The sequence below is a fragment of the Dendrobates tinctorius genome, unplaced genomic scaffold, assembly GCF_039654945.1.
Source record: "Dendrobates tinctorius isolate UK_male_01 unplaced genomic scaffold, ASM3965494v1 ptg000083l, whole genome shotgun sequence".
Taxonomy (NCBI): domain Eukaryota; kingdom Metazoa; phylum Chordata; class Amphibia; order Anura; family Dendrobatidae; genus Dendrobates; species Dendrobates tinctorius.
In genome coordinates this window covers 16,425,222-16,447,108 of record NW_027361751.1, presented here as the reverse complement: position 1 = coordinate 16,447,108, position 21,887 = coordinate 16,425,222, and the positions used below count along the sequence as shown (strand labels likewise).

At 42.8% G+C, this 21,887-nt stretch overlaps 1 protein-coding gene across 2 annotated transcripts in view; it reads left to right on the top strand.

Annotated features, from left to right (window-relative positions):
- ARSB (arylsulfatase B) overlaps nt 1–21,887 on the top strand; it is a 208,212-nt gene that overhangs the window by 107,311 nt on the left and 79,014 nt on the right. For both annotated transcript variants that reach the window (XM_073584152.1, XM_073584153.1), the window contains exon 6: nt 14,265–14,335. In XM_073584152.1, the coding sequence (XP_073440253.1) occupies nt 14,265–14,335 (71 nt within the window). The remainder of the gene's footprint in view (nt 1–14,264; nt 14,336–21,887) is intronic.

Sequence of the window (21,887 nt, the reverse complement as noted above, 5' to 3'; positions counted from 1 at the left end):
TAAGATATATGAATCGCCCAAACAAAATGACTAAAACATGTATGGCGGTTCCTCCGTTGTTCTCGGTAATACAAACTGAGGGAGCGAGGGGGACCGCCCCATTTATCTCTCTGTAGGTTTCCTGTTCCTGGGGCGGATCCCCTCTCTCAGTGGGTGCTGTCGTGGACTCTACAAAAGAGTATTACCGGTAAGTAATCCGGTTATTCACAGGAATTCCTAGATTAGGGTTTTGCCTTGGTAAACTTACACATGGATACAAATGGCAATATCCTAGTATAACAATATTTTGGTCATCTCTTCCTTACGTAGATCACTTGTTGTTCCATTGTAATAAATAATAATGATACATAGATTGCACATAAGATATCCACAATATATAATGTGGAACGTGATAATCCTACACTACAGTAAGTCCAGAAGTAGAAGGTCAGATAGCATATCTGCTCATTTTTTCCACAAATTGGAGAGCTTTAGCATAAATCAGTTGCATCCCCCCATTTCCTTTTTTTTTTTTCCTGAGCCAAAACACAGCTGAGGAAAAAATGGCGACTCTGTGCTCGTGTATAATAGAATCCTAAGCTTGACAATAGGAGAACATGGCACACAGCCAGCGTTCCTCTGTCCACGTCTATCACATGTTCAATGTCACCATTAACTCCACCAGACATAAACCTGATCCCAGGAGTCTATGAATTCAGTAAAAAGTGGCATATTTGAACGAGCTCATACTATGGAGTTTTAGATACATTTCTACGACTGTCCAGTAATTTGTTATGAACAGGTCACTGAGGAGGATAGCAGGAATAGGCTAAGCCACCAGGAAACCAGAAAGGTTGGTCACTGAGCGGATTGCAGGCCCCTAGTCCTAACAACACAACTAACAGTAGCCGTGGAGCGTACCTACGATGCCCTAGACGCCTTGACACAGCCAGAGAACTAATTAGGCCTAAAGCAAGAAAGGTGAAATGTAAACTGCCCCGGAGTAGAACCCCAAAGAAATAGCCCCCAAACATATATTGTTGGTGAGACAAGATGAGGGACAAACACAGGCAGAAAATAGACTGAGCAAATGATGGTGCCCAAACTGTCTAGATAGGAAAGACACTGTCTGCAATCACGCAAAAACCCTAAAAAATCCAACACGTCTGATGTACAAAAACACTGAGATCTCATGACCTCTCCCCCACTATATCAGCATTCTGGTGTGAACTGGCAGCAAAGCAAAAAAGACTAATATAACAGGGGACTAAACAAACTGACACATGCTGTAACATATGGAGCGGGGTTCAGCACAGCCCCAGCAGGGAGCACGCTGAACCCGCACAGCAGAGCAGAAAGAGGCAAAATCAGATCAGATGCAAAGGATTAGCAAATGAACAACTTAACTGAAAAATGCAGGATCAGGCAGGAGACAGCAGACCTCAAGATGCACAGGAAGAGACTAATCACCAGCAACAACTGAGGGAAGCCTGCTCACTTTTATCCTCCCAGTCAGTAACCCCTGATTTCCAATCATCGTAGTCAGGTGGCAGACTTCTGTCAACTTGGCCAGCTCCACTACCTGCAGTAACCACCAGAGGGAGCCCCAACTCAGAAGTCAGATCCAGAGAATTCACAACAGTAATTCTTAATCTAACATCTATGAGATTAGTGACCAGCAAGGAATTGTAAAGCACAGTGGTCAATTTATTGATTTCCTGGAGGAAATACAGAGACATGGAATGGTTTTAATTATTATACTTGGGGAATTTAAGTATTTACATCAAAAGATGTCAATAGAGCTGACAGGTCACCTTTAACCTTTTCTATCCCCAAGGTCGCAATATAATAATAAGTCTTTATTTATAGCGCCAACATATACATGTCTTGTGGAGGCTATAGATGTATGGAGTGGACTCAGGAGCTTAGTCTGCTCTTTACAGTGCCGGAGCTGGCAGTGTTATACAGTATACACTGTTCCAAATTATTATGCAAATGATATTTTTCTCTGATTTTCCTAAATAGTCGGTACAAATGACAGTCAGTCTAATAAAAGTCATCACCGGTTAGAGTATACATCAAATTTTATTGAAGAAACCTCCCAATAATAACAGTATAATCTCCAAAATGAATAAAAACTCAAATTGCACTGTTCCAAATTATTAGGCACAGTAGAATTTCTAAACATTTGATATGTTTTAAAGAACTGAAAATGCTCATTTGTGGAATTTGCAGCATTAGGAGGTCACATTCACTGAACAAAAAGGATATTTTGGAGTTAAATAGCTTAACAGGCCAAGTTACATGTTAACATAGGAACCCTGCTTTGATATCACCTTCACAATTCTTGCATCCATTGAAATTGTGAGTTTTTGGAGAGTTTCTGCTTGTATTTCTTTGAATGAAGCCAGAATAGCCTCCCAGAGTTGCTGTTTTGATGTGAACTGCCTCCCACCCTCATAGATCTTTTGCTTGATGATACTCCAAAGGTTCTCTATAGGGTTGAGGTCAGGGGAAGATGGTGGCCACACCATGAGTTTATCTCCTTTTATGCCTATAGCAGTCAATGACTGAGAGGTATTCTTTGCAGCATGAGATGGTGCATTGTCATGCATGAAGATGATTTTGCTCCTGAAAGCACGTTTCTGCTTTTTATACCATGTAAGACAGCTGTCAGTCAGAAACTCTATATACTTTGCAGAGGTCATTTTCACACCTTCAGGAACCTTAAAGAGCCCTACCAGCTGTTTCCCCATGACTCCGGCCCAAAACATGACTCCTCCACCTCCTTGCTGACGTCGCAGCCTTGTTGGGACATAGTGGCCATCCGCCAACCATCCACTACTCCATCCATCTGGACCATCCAGGGTTGCTCGACACTCATCAGTAAACAAGACTGTTTGAAAACTAGTCTTCATGTATGTCTGGGCCCACTGCAACCACTTCTGCTTGTGAACACTGTTTAGGGGTGGCCGAATAGTAGATTTATGCACCACAGCAAGCCTTTGAAGGATCCTACACCTTGAGGTTCGAGGGACTCCAGAGGCACCAGCAGTTTTAAATATCTGTTTGCTGGTTTGTAATGGCTTTTTAGCAGCCACTCTCTTAATCCAATGAACTTGCCTGGCAGAAACCTTCCTCATTCTGCCTTTATCAACACAAACATCTCTGTGCTCAGAATCAACCACAAATCTCTTAACAGTACGATGGTCACGTTTAAGTTTTTGGGAAATATCTAATGTTTTCATCTCTTGACCAAGGCATTGCACTAATTGATGCTTTTCAGCAGCAGAGAGATCCTTTTTCTTTCCTATATCCCTTGAAACCTGTGCCCTGCTTAATAATGTGGAACATCATTCTTAAGTAGCTTTCCTTTAATTGAGCTCACCTGGTAAACTAATTATCACAGGCATTTGAGATTGATTTCAGTGATCCAAAGAGCCCTGATACACAATACCATCTATGAGTTTATTTGATGAACAAAAAATTACATCTTTATGACACTTAAATCCAATTTGCATAATAATTTGGAACACAGTGTAGATCACTGATGTATTACCACTGAAATGCAATTGTCAATCTTTTGGCAGCAGCATTTAAGTGGCGCAATCCCTGTGGGACGTCCGTTCCAGCGCCCATTGCTGCACTCAGAACTCAAACCCAATGGGAGTGCCTGCTGTGAATTATTGCACTATATAAGCTATCAGTTCATCGCCAGTTCATTCCCCTAGGGGGACTAAATAATGTGAAAAGTCATTAAAAATAAAAGTAAAAAAAAAATCTAAAAGAGACATTCAAGTTTGAATCACCTCTCTTTTCCCCTTCCAAAAATAAATTAAACAATAAAAATAAATCAACATATTCCACCATGTTTGTAAACTACCAAAATATTAAATTATTTAACCTTAAGAGTAAAAAAAAATTGAAATGTCAGAGTTGAGATTTTTCATTCGTTGTCCCGCCCCCCCCCCCCCCCCAAAAAAAAAAGAAAAGTTATGGAACAGTGATAGAGGTCAGTGTGTTTGTTTGTTTGTTTGTTTTTTTTTTTTAAAAACAAACAAAAAAAAAAAATCATTTTGGTGTTACCGTACTCATTCTAACTTATGGAATCACATCGCCACAGTTTTTACCATACATTGAAAGCCTTAAAAATACCACCCCCCCTTCAAATAAATAAAGTAAAAATATAATTTCGTAAATTGTGATTGTTTTTTTCACCATTTCACCTCACTTGGATTTTTTTTTTTTTCCTTTTTTTCCAGAAGATTAAATTAATGGTGTCATTCAAAAGTACATCTTGTCCCAGAAAAAAAAAATCTCCTCTATGTGACTGCATTAATGGGGAAAATGCAAAAGGTCTGGCTCTTGGAAGAAGAGAAGGCAAAAACTGAAGGTTGTTTGTATCATTAAAAAAAAAAACTGGTCCCATAAGGAAGTAGACCCTTAGGCTATGTGCCCACGTAGCGATTTTTAAGCGTTTTTGCCGCGATTTTCGGCGCGAAAACGCTGCGACAACGTTTAAAAATCGTGTACAGAACGCACCCCATGCATTCCCCATGCATTCCTATGGCATTCCGCACATGCTGTGCTAATGCTGCTCTTTTTTCCGCGGCGGAATCGCATCGCGGAAAAAATCGCAGCATGGTCATTCTTTTGTGCGGAATCGCAAAGAATTGCCGCGATTCCGCACCCATAGGAATGCATGAGAATCGCTTACTTCCCGCATGTGGCTATGCCCACCATGCGCGAAGTTAAGCGTCTCATGTGCGGTTGGTACCCACGGTGTGGAGGAGAGGAGACTGTCCTCCAGGCCCTGGGTACCATACCCCTGTAAAAAAAAGAATAAAAAATCGGGTATATTTACCTTCCGACGTCACACGCTGCCATCCCGGGCCTCAGCGTTCCCAGTAATGCCTTGCGGCAAGGTCCTGTGATGACGAAGTCTCGCGTGACTCTAGCGGTCTCGTAAGATCGCTATAGCAACGTGAGACCAACATTATCACAGGTCTCGCAAGGCATTACTGGGAACGCTGAGGCCCGGGATGGCAGCGCGGGACGTCGGAAGGTAAATATACCCCGATTTTTTTTTTTTTTTTTTTTTAATCATTGTTAACATTCTATCTTTTACTATTGATGCCACATAGGCGGCCTCGATAGTAAAAACCTGGTCACACTTGTCAAACACTATGTTTGACGAGTGTGACCAACCTGTCAATCACTTTCCAAGCGATGCTTCAAATCACTTGGAAAGTGCTTGAATATTGCACGCGAAAATTGCGGCAAAATCGCGCGGAAAAAAACGCGCGATTTCTGGGAAGGAGTCCGGTTTTTAGTGTCTGGAATAAAACGCTACGTGGGCACATGGCCTTAAGTAGACTAGTTACAAAGAGCTAGTCTTGTCTTGGGGGACTTGTACTGTCCTGCACTACAGAGAAAACCAATTGATATGAAAGCGCACTGGGTAATACTTCATTTCACCTGTAGAGGCGCTGCAGGATTTATTTCCAGATTCAAGTTTGGTCACTATGTTCCACTACATAGCAGCTAAAAATACCAGTGCTCCTTGATATATCTCCTGACCGCTTCTTCTGCACTGCAATATTCATTATATAGACCTACACATGTGTAACAAAGACCAGATTGTTCACCTTCTGTTGCAGGGGAATAGTGGCTAAACGGGAACATCCTCTTAAAAATCTATTTGACATATGCATGTGCTTAAGTGAACAAGCCCTGATAGAGCATGCAGCGTGTCCCTCACAACCCAACGTTCGGATGACCGGGGCTCGGTTATAGACCCAGGTTTCCTTTTCTCTGGAGGAAGTTTCCAGTGAGTACAGAAATGATTGTTTTTCATTAGGCCTGGAATGTTTCATTTCCTCAGCTGTTTTGATCTTGGAGCATTACATGTGACTTCTTCCCAATAAGGAATCATCGCACTAATTTCTCCGCTCCTCAGATGACAATACTTGCAATATGTCATCTCCACTATTTTAATCATTTGGGCGAGACTGGAGGCAGAAAAGAAATATTTCTATGAGATGCATTACCCTCATTCTCATTGCGTTTATTCTTTTAGACATTTAAGGTAAAAGTGAAACCAAAGTAAACGTTTTCTTGCATTCTCTATTTAGTATGCTTACTTTGGAGGAAATTAACAAATAAGCATTTAAGACCACAACACACGACAAATTGAATTGGTTTGTATAGAAAATGTCTGAAAAAAAACATCACTGCTGGGTGTGGATAAGACAAACCGCAGGGGAGAATTCATGAAATTTGCTGTATTAAAGGGTACTTGGAATTCAGCTAGTTATTGTAATAAGGTGGCACGGGGTGGTAGTCATGGCCGAGTTTACTAAGACACAGTCAGTGAGCACCCCGGCCCCTTACACACAAACAGGTGAAGTCCCAGTCCTGCGGTACAGTCATTTACCTCCATCACACGTCTTCTCCAGCCGCTGGGGATGAGCACTCAGGAAGACACCAAAGGCCACAGTTCTGTTCAAACAGGAAAACTTTACTATAACAATATAATACTTTCTGCTCTGTCTCTGCAACTACTGGAGGCTGCTCAGCATCAACGGCTCCCATCCAGGCTGGGAACCACAAAAGTCCTTTTGGGGTTGGTCCACAGTGCCACGGCCCATCCACACTGATCGACAGTCCTTGGCAGCTTGTCCCCCCAACCGGGGCACCCTCTGCTCCTGGAAGTAAAGAGCATCCTGCCTCGGGCAAGCCTGCCCAGGCTCTGCTGCAGGAACAGGAAATTCCTTCCCTGTCAGCCTGTTGGACCGGTCCTCTTTTTAACTCCTTCTATCCCTGAACTAACTATGTACAGCACATTACACATGAAACATTACACATAAGACATTACACATAAAACTTGAGGGAACCATTAAGGTGCCGCATGGGCTCAGTGTGTAGGAGAGAGGAGGCAACTGAGGTACCCCGCCACCTCCTTACATTATAACGGTCAAGAAGATTTTGAGAATTCAGGTCTACCTAGAGTAAAAATGGGAATCCTACCGAAGACATTTATGGCATAGCCACATGATGGGGAGCAGTTCCCTTTGCAAATTTTCACCTATATTCATGGTCGTATTACTGCTGTTTCATGTAGGTTTCTGAAAATTCTAAAATATTGTTTCAGAATCTCCCTGGGGATCATACAGCTACAGACCAAAAATGTACTGAGTGCCTTCTAGAAATTATCGTAGAACGGTCCAGAGTTATGGTCGATATTTTTTTACATTTCTCTTCTCCGTTGCAGAGATTTTAGATTGTAAGGTTTAGTTTGTAATTTATGGGAAGTCCTATTGAGCATGATAACACAGGCCCCACTCTCACACATAAGAAAAAAGGACACAGGACACCGAGTTCTAAAGGCACTGTCACACTAAGCGATATCGCTAGCAATATCGCTATAACTTGTGACGTTATAGCGATATTGCTAGCGACATCACTGTGTGTGATACTTACCTACGACCCGCTCCCCCGCTGGTTATCGCAGATCGCGCGAGAACGTTCAGGACCGCTTCTCGTCGCCAGCTTCCTGCGGCGCTTCCTGTGGAGAGACGAGCGATGAGCGTGGAGCCGGGCGGGAGGACGCAGGATCGCCTAGTGTGACAGGTAAGGCCTCTTTCACACTTCCGTTTTTTACAATCAGTCACAATCCGCCAGGTTTTGAAAAAAACGGATCCGCAATTTTCTTTTGAGGATCCGTTTTTTTCCCCATTGACTTCCATTATTGGCGGATCGTGACGGATTGCCGTCCGTTGCATCCGTTTTTTTTTGCGGATCCGCCAAAAGTTCCTGTCTGTCACCATCCTCAAAGATTTCTAAACGGAGCTTGCAACGTTTTTTCCTGTGGCGGATCCTCCAGACACTCATTTAACCCGAAATTCTTTCTGGGTGCCGGACAAAAAAAAAAAAATCTCTCTCTCTCTCTCTCTCTCTCAGCTGCGATTCCTTTAAAATTCTTCATTTTTTCGGATCCGTCAAAAAAAACGGACGGGTGGCATCCGTTGTAATCAGTACTAAAACGGATCCGCCATCCGTCCCTTTGGCGGATCTTGACTGATGCAAAAAACTGAAGTGTGAAAGAGGCCTAAGTAGCAACCCCCGTCCCCTGCGATGTCGCTGGTGAGATCTGCCTGTGTGGCAGCTCACTAGCGACCACTTAGCGATGTACCAGCGATCCTGACCGCGTCATATCGCTGGGCGGGTTCGCTGGTACATCGCTAAGTGTGACAGTACTTTAAGTTTGGCATAAAATGGCCGTGGCGTTTATTTTGAGTTACTCAACAACCAATTTTATTTCATCATAACCATTAAAAACCATTAAATATCTCCTCCACTGAATAAAATTATTACGCTCATGACCCAATCCTCCCTAAAACAGGGAGATTATCTCACAAATAAACGACACGACAATACAGTGAAATACTTTTAACAGGGCGGGAGGGAGGGATCTTGAAATCGTCTTGAGGTAAACTGAGGTAACTGTCTCACACAACTGATTATATAACAAGTTCTTCCTGCTCATACTCTGTCAGCCAATCAAAACAGGTTAAAAAAAAGAGTGGGAAGCCAAATCTGCCTGACAACCGGGAACCTGCTCATGAAATATCACAGCTTACTGAAACATTAACTCTTTGTAAACCAGTGCTTAACCAACCAACTGAACACCATCAAATTAATAGTTATGGGAGCCGTGTTATCATGCGACCCCCCCTTGTATTCACTAAGGGTAGGGCGTTCATTACCAGAGATTCTCTGCACCCCCTTTATGTATACCCTTGTATCTAATCGCTGACAATATCAAACTCTGTATGTGTTCTATGGCAGATCGATTGTAATTAAAATGTCAAAGCAGTGGACCCTTGTCCGATGGTTACATGGCAACATGGACCTGTTTTTATTTGTGTGGGGTAGTTTAAGGGTTAATGCTGTCTCTAAGTTTCTTCTTTCAGGTTCTGAGGAATTGTTTTATTAATTGGCTGGTTATTAACCAATAAGAAATCGAGTTGTGTGAATTGACCCGGTAACGGGATTTGATTGGTCTGCCTTTTCGGCGGGAGTAAAGGACTATATATACTAGAACCTGAGGTGATTTCATCACTTTTCAACTTTGAAGTTAAGAAGATGGACGCTCTGCTAGCACAGCTGTTATCTCGTGTGAGGGAAGAAGGAGGGGAGTCATGGTTACGTGACTGCTTATCTCAGCCTGTGTTATCAAATACCTCAGCAGCTGCGGGGGCTTCTGTGGAGAATGCCCCCGATGTGATTGTTCCTGCAGCTGAAGCCATGGAGAGTGGTGAAAGCAGGAGTGGAACCAGGAGGCGGAGGCCAAGAGAAGCTTATTCCCCACCGCCCCCTACCCCTCGCAGACACCGTGCTGCAGTGAGGAGGTCCCCTGTGGAGGCTCAGCGGGCCAGGGCCCCATCTGGAAGCAGAATTGACAGGAGGAGAGGATCTCGTTCTCGATCACGGGACTCTGGCGCCATCTTGTGTTCGGCCAGGGAATTGCAACCTCAGGAGAGGTTTATTGAGAGGAGAAGAGATAATTGTGTTCTGCCACAGGCTGAAGCACAAGCCCAGGTTCTGCAAGTACCCGCGGGAAGAGGAGATGTTGGAGTTGATTGTCGCTACGCCCGAGCTCATTCTAGCCAAGGGCAGACTGGGGCTGCCAGAGGATCAGAAGCCCCGGATCTGGCTGCGGTGTGGATGCCTCATGATCTTCAGGCCGAGGTTCAGCCTCCACCTAGCCTCTTCGACTTCACAGGAACCGAACATGGAACGACCTGCTGCTGGTGGTGAGATTGACGCTTTTTCTTCTCTTAATGCAGATAGGGCTTCTCCTGCTTTTGTTCAGGACTTAGTTAATAGGGTTGTGGCGGAAGTTAGAAGTTCAATGGGGGTTAATTCTCAGATGTTACCCTCAGCTGTCGGAGCTGTGGGAGCGGATGAATCCCTTTACCGCGAGGCTATGACCTGCGATGTCTCCCCTTTGGGCTTCCATCTCAGTCAGACAGTCAAAGATAAAATATGGAATAAGGAATATGTTGACATTTTCTCATTGCTGCCTGGTGGGAAGGATTATAGCTCTCGGCTTGAGAGGAAAGAAGCAGACGGCGATGAGAAGAAGAAAACTTTTAAATCTTTTCATATGTGGCTTCAGGCCTTCAATATTTTTGCCGCTGTTTTAGGGGAAAAACATCCCTCGCTATGCAGTGGGCTGTTTCAGCACTCAGACTCTATCTTGGAGGCTTACAAAAGCTTTGGAGGGGTCGCATGGCTTCATTATGATGAAGCGTTTCGTCAGAAAATGGCCGTGCACCCCTCGCTGGCGTGGGTACTAAGGATGTGGGCCTTTGGCTCAACCTTATGCTGCCTCAGAGGTCCGCAGGACCTAAACAGCAAAGCAGCTTGCCTTTGAAAAAGGGTTTCTGTTTTGCTTTTAATGACTCTATGTGTAAGTGGCAGGCAAACTGTCGATTTCGCCACGAGTGCTCCTTTTGCGGCGGCTGTCATCCTGCCGCAAAATGTTTTAAGAAGGCAAATCAGCTGTCTCAGCAGCCACAAGGTGGTGGGAGGGACTCAATTTTCAAGAGCTCGGACGCCTGTGAAGGTACTAAATATGGTCCCGTGGTTGGACCGTTACCCCGACCGCAAGAAGGCCGAGTTAATCAGTAATGGTTTTTTGTTTGGCTTTTTTGTACCTGGTTTTTCTGGTATGGGTTGTACGGTCTCAGGTAATTTATCTTCAGTGCATTCGTTTTCCTCTGAGGTTCGGGCTCATATTGAAAAGGAGTTGTCTTTGGATCGGATCGCGGGGCCGTTTTTAGAGCCTCCGTTTTCGGGTTTTCGGGTATCCCCTTTGGGTGCCGTACCCAAGAGGGATTCGCATGCGGTAAGAGTGATTCATCATCTTTCTTATCTAAAAGGATCGTCATTAAATGATCAAGTCGATCCGTCGGAGTTTCCGGTTTCATACACGCCGTTTGATGTAGCAGTGGACGCTCTGCGTCGGTTTGGCCGTTTCACTCTTTTGGCTAAGGCGGACATCAAGTCGGCTTTTCGTCTTCTCCCGGTCAGTCCAGAGGGTTTTAATTCGCTGGGTTTTTCGTTCGACAATTTGTTTTATTTTGATAAATGCCTCCCGATGGGATTCTCGCTCTCTTGTTTTTACTTCGAATCTTTTTCGACGTTTTTGGAATGGGCGACTTTTGAAGAAGCGAATTGCGGGTTTATTTTACATTATTTGGATGATTTTTTGTTTTTCGGTACGGAGTTTTCGGGAGATTGCTTTAAACTGCTGGATACTTTTCAGCGTTTAATGGAGTTTTTTGGTGTTCCTCTGGCGCCTGAGAAAACAGTTGGTCCTTGTACGTGTCTGGAATTCTTAGGTGTGATTTTAGATACTTCTGCGATGGAATTGAGGCTTCCTCAGGTCAAAGTTCAAAAACTGGTTTCCCTGATTGATTCCTTGCTGCTTAGGAAAAAAGCTACTTTGAGAGAATTCCAATCTCTTTTGGGATCTTTGAATTTTGCCCTGAGGATCTTGCCAAAGGCTAGAGCATTTTCCCGTCGGCTGTATGACAGTATTAAGGGAGTCCATGGTGCAGGCAATCATATTCGGTTAACAGCGGAGCTTCGTTCGGATCTTGGTGTTTGGAGGAAATTCCTTGTGTCCTTTAATGGGATTAGTGTAATGCAGGAGGATTTTGTGGACTCCGACGCATTGTCGGTTTTTATTCGTTCTTTTCCTTCCTCTGGTTTTGTGATCTGTTTTTGTTCCACGTGGGATTCATGGTCGTGGCCGTCGGAATGGGTGTCTTCTGGGATTGTTTCTGGCTCTGCTCTTCTGGAAGTGTTCGCAGTATTGGTATTGTTGACGCGGTGGGGTGAATGTTTAGCTAATAAACGTGTCCGGGTGAGGCTGGAGTTGGTTGGTTCGGTCTTTGCGATTAACACTTTGGCTACTAAATGCAGTTTCATGGCTAGGGTTTTGAGGGAGTTGGTTTTGACCTGTCTTTTGCATAACATTTGGTTAAAGGCTTCTTTGCATCAGGAGCAAGGTCAATTTTTTGGTGGTTTTGTCTCACGACAGCGTTTGGAAGACTTTCTGTGTCAACATCCAAGGATGGAGCGAGAAAGTGTCCCTTGCCCGCAATCCTTGTGGGGTGTGATGGGGATATCATCCAGTCACTGATACGTAATTCTCTGGCTCCTGCGACTTGGTGTTCTTATTCAGCAGCTTGGTCTGATTGGAAGATGTTCTGTTCAGTACATAATTGTCATTGTTTGTCCTACGACGCTAGTTTAACCCTAGCCTTCTTGCAAGAAAAGGTTAAGTTTGGTGTCAGTTCTTCCGGTCTCCATCGGATTTTGGCTGGGATCTCCTTTTTCATGCAACTTTACGGTCGGACGTCTTTACATGGGCTTTTTCCGGTGCGCCAATTTCTAAAGGGTTTAAGGAAAGCGAATTTTCGTCCGGACTGTAGACAGCCTATATCAGTGGACCTGTTGAAGCGGTTATGGGACACTTTGCCCAAGGTCTGATTCGATTCATTCGAAACTTGCTTATTCCGGACGTGCTTTGTTTTTGCATTTTTTGGCGCGTTTCGGGTTTGCGAGCTGGTCGCCTTGAACAAGGTTTCGCCGTCAGGTTTACAGGTCTCTGACGTTACCGTTTATTTTTCGTCGGTCATTATTCGGCTCCGTCGTTCCAAAACAGATCAACTGGGTAAAGGCGTGTTGATTCGGCTTGGGGCCGTTCCAGATTCTCCGCTTTGCCCTAAGGCAAACTTGTTACGTTGGTTTTCTTTCCGCCCTAAAGTCAATGGCCCATTATTTTTGCACGGCTCTTTGGAGCTGGTCACGAAATTCCAATTTGGTGTTTTACTTAAGAAATGTTTGCTATTTTTGGGTCTGGGACACCTAAGAATTACCCCACATTCTTTTAGGATCGGGGCCGCAACTGAAGCGGCCCGTCTTGGGCTGTCAGAAGACAGGATTAAACGTCTGGGAAGGTGGGAATCTAATAGAGCAGAATTGTATATTCGTCCTGACCTGGCATTCACGGTTTAATTTTTGTTCTTTTGTTATAGGTCCAAGGACTATATGGATAGTAGGACATTCTTACGTTCATTGGGCTCATCGTAGAGCAAGTTTTCGGCCTTATACAAACAATTTGTGTTTCGATCCGGCTACCGTCCGTATTTTTTGGCATGGCGTTCGTGGCTTGCGCTGGGGGGATCTGTGCCAGCTTATTAGAGAGCTCTCATCCTCCTGTCCTCTTCCCGATCTGTTGATTGTTCATCTCTCGGGGAACGACTTGGGTAAGATCCGGACTTGGGATTTGTTTTGGTTAATGCAGAGGGATATGAATTTACTCCGTTCTATGTTTCCCGGGACTTTTCTAGTTTTTTCCGAAGTCGTTCCCCATTTGATCTGGAATGGTGGCCCGTTAGGTTTTGTGAACGGTATCAGGAAGAGGATTAACAGGAGGATGGAAAGATTCATGTCTAGTCTAGGTTTTTTCTCTTTTCGCCATTTGGATTTGGAAGGCTTTTTGCCGGGCCTATATCGTCCGGATGGTGTTCATCTGGGGGACATAGGCCTCGATATCTTTAATTTGGGCCTCCAGACGGTTGTGGAGCAGTGGCTGGTTGTTTTGGGGGTGGTCAGTCATTCGTGATGTCTGCCCGTTTGGGTACGATTGCTCTTTTCAATAAGCGAATTTTGGTTATCGTATTAATAAAGGAATTATTTATGGAATTATTTATTAAAGAATTAATTATTTGATGGATTTTGGTTTTTCCCATGGATTTCAGTAACCCTTAATAAAGTTTACATGGCCACTTTTCTCCACATATGTCTGGATGTCTCAATTATTTATTATAGCGTATTTAAGTTTGTTGGGTCCTATGTTGCCATGTGTATTTATCCGTCTAGTTTTAATTTGTAATTACTTTCATAGTGCCAACATACTTTGCAGCGTTGTACACAAATATACACCTAGAATTTATCATGTGCTATAAATGTAATTCTGCAGATCTGTTATCCACAATACATCGCAGAACACTTATCCTTTGATGGTATATATCGGCAGCTACGTGTCATTTTATGCAGCTGAGCTTAAGAAAACAAGTGCCTAACGGTTTACTGTCAAGCCAGTTATTTCCTAAAGGTCTAACAAAGGAAGTATTAAAATAGAAAATGCAATTAGCAGATGTTAGAAGGAGAATAATGTTTGGCTTTTCTTTATTCTGTTGTAGTGAAGGAAGCCCTTCCCCCAGAGTGGAGCTGCTGCACAACATAGACCCTCTCTACAGCGATGACTTCCCATGTAAGTCACACACTTCTTTCATTTAGTTCAGATCTTGTTGAGCTTCATTAAAGGAGAGGAGAAATTGTGGCTTCAGTGAAGAACGTATAGCCATAAGGCTTCGGGGCTGGATGATGGCAGGAGTAGATGATCAAGCCAAACAGGTCTTTCTAGGAGTCACTGTTCCAGCTCATGTAGTCTTCCTAAATGTTCAGCTTTTTGATTCCTTACACGGTCACTGTCACAAACGTCACATAAATCAATAGTTCAAGTGAAAATAAGAACCTTTGTAATATATATTATCCGAGAAATATGCTCCCCCCCCCCCACTTATGAGCCACCTCCCCTCTGCTTCCTGAACTCGCCATCCAGAAATTAAAAAAAAAAAACAACTCCAATCTGTTTTGACAGACACAGTGAGGTATCAGGTTACAGCTCATATTTTACCCTTTGGAGAGGGGAGAAGGACTGATGAGCACTTGGCACAGTGAGAAACTAGGCACCTTGTTCTGCAGCTTTTTGCAAATCTGTCACTTTAGTACTGGATTTACAGCAACACAGCTCAGTGCTTCTGTGTGTGCTCTGTAAGGAGGATATCGTAACACCTAATATCTACCCACCAGCTCAAGACCACAGAAAATTGTAAATGGAGCCAACAGTGGTGAAAAATGCACGATGCAAGCCATATAATGGCCAGAAATGGTGTTGTTTCACATGTACACACACAATAGCTTATTTTGAAAAGTCACGTTAAATAAATAGTATATCACTAGTATGAGAGAAGTATGTGGAGGAGGCCTATACACTGGGTAGGTCATTAAAAGAATAGGGTGGAGAACATAGGAATGAGCAGTGAGCTCTGAACTTTCAGCTTCACAAGCAAGCCTGTCTGAGAAAGCAGAAAGTGAAGAAAACAATTCAGAAATGAAGCGGCAACATAGCACAACTTCTAGGATGTGCAGATAGATTTGTTTTATTTATGAACGAGGTCCACATAGCTTTAGCAGAAGTTTAAAGACGGCTGGTACGTGGTGTTCTAACCTTTTGGCCATGGATTCAAAAATGCCTCCAGAAGTAATCCATGATGTAGACTAGAGGATCCTTTTTTTTTTTTTTTTTTTAAATTTAATTTTCAGCAGTAAAGACTAAGGGCATGTACGAGTGCTATCTGTGTTTTTCACGGATAACACTCAAACCTATGATAGTCTGTGGGGCTGTTCATATGTCCAATTTCTTGTTCTTCGTACAGAGTAGTCCGCAGAAAATATCGGAGATGTGTCTGATTCTGATGACATCCAAGTGCAGTCCAATTTTCACTGACTGTCAGAATGGAGCAGGTGGAGAAAGCTTTTTTATTCCTACATGTGCGGAAAAAAATGACACTCGGACCACACTTTCATCAAATTCTGATCAAAAGTCTGATAAGAATAATCGGTCTGTTTTTCTCATACGTTGAAAAGTTGGACATGTGAACAGCCCCATGTGGCCCTATTAGACGAGCCAATAACAGAGGACAAGTTTTCGTATGCATGTTCCCAGGCATCAGCTCTTCTCAACAGCCTAGCAATCATCCAACAAAATGAGTAAAATACATCTTTCATTTGGTGCAGTGATCTTTTTTTTTTTTCTAACACTTGCTTAAAAATCATAGTTGTCATCTGTACACTGACCTGTGTAAACCATTGATGTGCTGCGATAACATGATATTCTTTGGGCTTGATCTATAACAGCCAAGCTGTCTATATTGGCGAGAAAACTATTGCCCATCGGCTTCCATGTAGCTGATCAGTGGTCGTGTAAAAATAAAAAGGATTGTCTACACCAGTGTCTCCCAAACTCCAGTCCTCACGACCCCCAACATATCATGTTTTCAGGATTTCTTTAGTATTGTAATTATTTTCAAGGCATTAGAACTTGCTACAAGTTCGGTACAATATTAAGGAAATCCTGAAAACATGATCTATTGGGGGGCCATGAGGACTCAAGTTTGGGAAACAATGGTCTTACACCAAGGATTACTGAAGTCTGGTGGCAATATTGAAATGGTGGAGCACTGAGCCACGGTTGTAAAGCCATAACCACAGAAGATACGGCAGTACACTGCAATAGCTTAGTCATGAAACCTCATACACCTTCCTTCTGTAATCACGGACGTTTAAGGTCTGGCACATAAGATTTAGTTTTAGCTTAGCTCCTTGAGCCATGTTCAGCGTATCCATTGGGAAAGCTTCTCGCACGTGTGCTGAGCTGTTTTCATACAGCCCCATATGCTGTACATTCGGTATACCAATAGTGACCTTTTTACATACACTAGACCCAGGTACCCACAAATAACACTTTAACTTTATTACCAGCTTACAGGATAGGTGATAAATGTATGATCTGTGAATTCGGACCACCCCCAGGACTGTCAGGGATAGGTCAAGTGTCCTGAAATGAACAGATCAGTAGTCAACATGCAATTAATTCACTCTGTAAGGCAGCGGTAGTAAAACATGCACAGTACCGTCGCTATAAACTCATAAAGGTGAATGGAGCGCTGGTCATGCATGCACACTGCTCATTAAATAATACAGGACACTTGTTTTTTGTAATTAGTGAGGGTCTCAGTGGTCATATCTTGTCTGCTTTCAGAAAACTGTAAAAAATAGTAAAATACTCATCCTCCCTGGGTCCAGTGCCGGCTCCCTGCTGCTGCTCCTGTCTCCGTGTTTTGGCTGTAGAGGTGGCGTCACATCAGCATTGTGTAGCCAATCACTGAGCCTGCGGCTGCGCCGAGGTTGGCGACACTCAGCACTGAGCTCAGTGATTGGCTAAAGCTTTTATGTGTGCTGTTTATGCGACTCCTCCGCTAAAGCCAGCAGGGATCCGGCACTAGACCAAGGGAGGGCGAGTACCTGCAGAGATCTTTTTTTTAGGTGTTTTACATAGTTTAGGGTCTTCCCCGTTAACTGAATAAATGAGGTTTGTATACAATCCCTTTAGAATTAGATAGAGGCATGGTCAGGTCTAATGGTCTATGTCTAGGTTGTAAATCCCCTCCAAAATCACCATACCCATTGATGTCTAAGTTCATGTGGCGCCTCCTTGTATATTATATTTTTGGTCTCCGAGAACTGGAAGGTCATCCACAGTGGCATTCACATCTGTGTCACTGTTTATCATTACACACTTCTGAAATATCCTGAGCATAATGGAAAATGCTGTAATGAAATCACTATTTTTACCAACTGTTATATAAACTTTGGATATGAGAATCCTGAGCTTCCTGTGGGACCGTCATGAGATGACGTCATCGCTCATTGTTCCTAATACACATTATCACATGGAAGGATTACCAGCCCCGATCAGGATTGATTCTGTGGGAATGTTGGAGATTGCACACTGGCAGCTGAGCTTCTCGCCATGGTGGTACAGAACAAGGGTGGTCTATCCTGGCACCATGAACGCTTCTAAACATTAATATCTTGATCTCCTAATTACGTGACTGACAAATCTATGTACACAGAGTTAATTCCTTGGTTTTGATTATAGCTGCCAATTTTGCTATTCCCCGTTCAGGGATTTCCTTACAATTAACCTACCTCCCGCTGAGTCCTGTATGCTAAAAGATGATGACATCCAGCCATACACACAATCACAGCTCTGTGCTGGGATCATTCCCAATAGATTGCTTTAGGAAAAATGAATGTTATTGAAAACTTGAACCAGCGAGGAAGAAAAATTGTAAATTAATACCCACTAACCGGAGCTGTTAATGGGAAAATACCAGTGCCACCAAAAACATGAAGACGTTTCCAGCCTACCTGTTTTATATCTATACTGAAATGATGACGCCTTGGCTTATAAATGGTGTTGAGTGAATGTGCTCGAATAAGGTGTTATCTGATCATGCCTGAGTGCTATCCAAGTGTCTTCGGCGTGCTCAAAAAATAGATTTGAGTCCCCGCGCCTGCATGTCTCGCGGCTGTTCAGCAGCTACAACAAATGCAGGGATTGCCTAACAAACAAGCTATCCCTGCATTTGTTGCGTCTGGCAAATTGCCGTGAGACATGCAGCCCCGGGGAATCTAACATACAGTGAGTACGGAAAGTATTCAGACACCTTTAAATTTTTCACTCTTTGTTTCATTGCAGCCATTTGGTAAATTAAAGAGTTAATAATAATAATCATTTTTTTTTCTCATTAATGTACACTCTGCACCCCAAAAATATTGAACTGTGCTCACTTTTGTGGGACAGGACATTCCTGGGACAGGTGTGGAACATTTGTTTTTTTTTTTGTTTTTTTTTAAGACCACTGTGGTTTTCTAATCCTGTACATCTTCATTAATTTTTCATTGTTTACAATATCAGCACTCGATCTCTATTATCCGCTATATTTCCCGCCTTTGTATATTGTTTTGCTCCTTTTCCTTTGTTTTTATGATGTGTTTCTTCCTATTTGCCTCTATATAGTATAAATTCTGTGGGAGAAAAAGATGAAGCAGAACTTTAAAAAGTAATATTTGGAGAATTATGGCTGACTTCAAAGAGTGTAAATAGAGGCCCACACACATACAGGACATCTATTCTCTTAAATCTTGGAGATGTTTTAATCTCTTTTCTTCTTCTTTAACAGTTAGACAAAGTAGTATTCCGGCTGGACATTCTAATCTTCCATTCATTCATGAATATTTGTAGAATTGCCAAGTTAGTTTTTATTTTTCATTTTATTAATCACAGAAAATGTATGTCCAAAGGAAACCTCTTGCAGTTTGGATGAATGGAGATTTAGAACTTTGATAAATTGACTTGCATTTTTATCTACCAATCTTTAGTATCTGGAAACAAACCTTACCCCTCGCTGTGTATGATTACTCCTATGTGATCATTTCCACACCAATCACTAATTGGACTATCAGTGGTGTGACTAGAGTTTGAAGCACCCCGATGCAAAATTTGGATCTGGGTCCCCACCTGCCTGTTTGGCAATCCCCCACTTGTTGCGGCTGTCTACCGCTGTAAAACATGAAGCCGCAGGGACAAGAATATATTATCCAAGCACACCCCAGATACTGGGATAACACCCGAGCATGCTCGGATAACACGTTATCCAAACACATTCGCTCGTTAATTACCGCCAAAATCACAGTCGCACCAAAGAGAAGCAGCTCCAGCCATCACATAGGGGTGAGGTAATTAAATATTTGACCAAATATAGCAGGATAATTTTCAAGTTGATAAATTTGTACGGCCCCTGAAGGATGGTATAAGCATCCGAATGGCCCTTGTCTGAAAAAAATCCCAAAAGAACATGGCTCCTGTTGCAGTACAGCTCCCCAAACACAAGTCATTTTACCAAAGAATTGTTAAAGCTCACCTTAATTTTACAGAAATGTTGTGGAAGGGCCTGAAGTGAACAGTTCAAGGGAGAAAACCCATCAACATATCAGAAATGAAGCTTTTTTTTTTAAGGAAAATTGGGCTAAATCTTTGTTGTTTTTCTGTTTTTTCTTCCTTTTCCAAGAATCATAACTTTTTTTTAAAAAAAAATTGTTGTGTCAAGATAGACGCATGAGGGCTTGTTTTTTTTTTTTGTGGGATGAGTTTTAGTTTTGAATGAACAATGTATTGGAATACATGAAAATTTCCCCATTCAGTGAAATTGTGAAGAAAAAAAACATTACACTATTCTTTGGATTTCATTGTGTGGCAAAAATGACCTTAGTATGATTATAAATCCTTAATGAATAAAATTCTTGGACTTGTGTGCGCTGCTTAACAAAGTATCACATCCAGGTTGTATAAAGAGTTTAACCATTTATTTCCCAACGCGTTTCGAAGTACATTACACTTCTTCCTCAGGGGATGACATGGACTCATGGACTCCCCTTCTTGGAGCATGATTGCTAATTCAACAATTGAGCACATAAAATCCATTACTTCTGTGAAACCTGTGGAGGTGTACTGCAAGAGAGGTAGGAGAGGAGGAGTCCTGGCACGCCTTCGGAGGAGAGGGTTCAGAACAGCTCTTCCTTCACTCCACTTGGCTAATGTCCGTTCCTTATCTAACAAAATGGAGGAACTGAACTTACTTTGTAACATGAGATCTGATATGGCCAATTCAGCTGCTCTTTGTTTTATTGAGACCTGGTTGAATGAGACCATCCCTGATTGTAGTCTGGATCTACCTGGTTTTGTTATCTACAGAGCTGACCGTGATTGTGTAGCTTCAGGTAAACAAAGGGGGGGTGGGGTATGTCTCTACATCAACACTAGCTGGTGCTGTGATGTTAACATACTGGGAAAAGGCTGCTCTCCAGATCTAGAGTACCTTGCACTCAATTGTAGACCATTTTACTCTCCAAGAGAGTTTTCATCTATGGTTCTGGTTGCAGTATATATTCCCCCCCAAGCATCTGTTAAAGCTGCTATTGGTGAATTAGCATGCAAAATATCAGAATGGGAGAAAGGATCTCCAGAAGCATTTGTGATCGTAATGGGGGACTTTAACAAAGGAAAACTCAACCTGGATCTCCCCAAATTTACTCAACATATAAACTGCTTCACGAGAGAGAACAATACGCTTGATCACTGCTATACAGTCATAAAAGGGGCCTACAGGGCAGTGAGGAGAGCAGCAATGGGCTTTTCAGATCATTGTCTAATTCATTTAATTCCAGCCTACAAGCAAAGGTTGAAAACATCCAAACCTACAGTTTATACAAAGAAGACATGGTCTGAGGAGGCAAAATTGCAACTACAAGCATGCTTTGAATGCACGGACTGGGAGGTATTCCAGGAAACATGCTCGGGTCTGGATGAATGGGTTGATGCAGTGTCCTCATATATCCGTTTTTGTGAAGACACGTTTATTCCATCCAAATCTGTCCACTTTCGGGGAAACAACAAGCCGTGGTTTACAAATAAAGTCAGGTTGATCCGTAAGAGAAAAGAGGAGGCTTATAAAGCAGGCGATATTACTGAATTCAAGAAACTTAGGAACTCGCTATCTAAAGAGATCAAGTTAGCCAAACACGAGTATGCAAAGATTCTGGAGGAAAGGTTCTCATCAAAAGATAATAGATCTGCATGGAGAGGATTAAGAGAGGTCACCAATTATAAAAGCCACCCCACTATAGTGAACCCCAGCAGAAGTCTGGCAGCAGAGTTAAATGAATTCTACTGCAGATTTGAGGCAAGCTCTACACACAGTGGCTATTCATCTCTAAGCTCCTCAGTATGTTCATATAAAGATCATTCATTGTGCAACACCCAAGTAGTGATCTCCGAGGCAGAGGTGATACGCATCCTGAAGGGGCTTAAGGTCAAAAAGGCACCTGGCCCTGATGGTGTATCTCCAATGTGTCTGAAAGTATGTGCTACCCAGCTTGCCCCTATACTGACAAATATATACAATGTGTCACTGAAAGAGTGCGTTGTACCTCAGTGTTGGAAAAATTCCACAATTATCCCTGTCCCCAAGAAAGTGGGATCCTCTGAGTTGAACGACTATAGACCAGTAGCACTCACATCTGTAGCTATGAAAGTCTTCGAAAGAATTATGATGTCCCACCTGATAAAATTCACG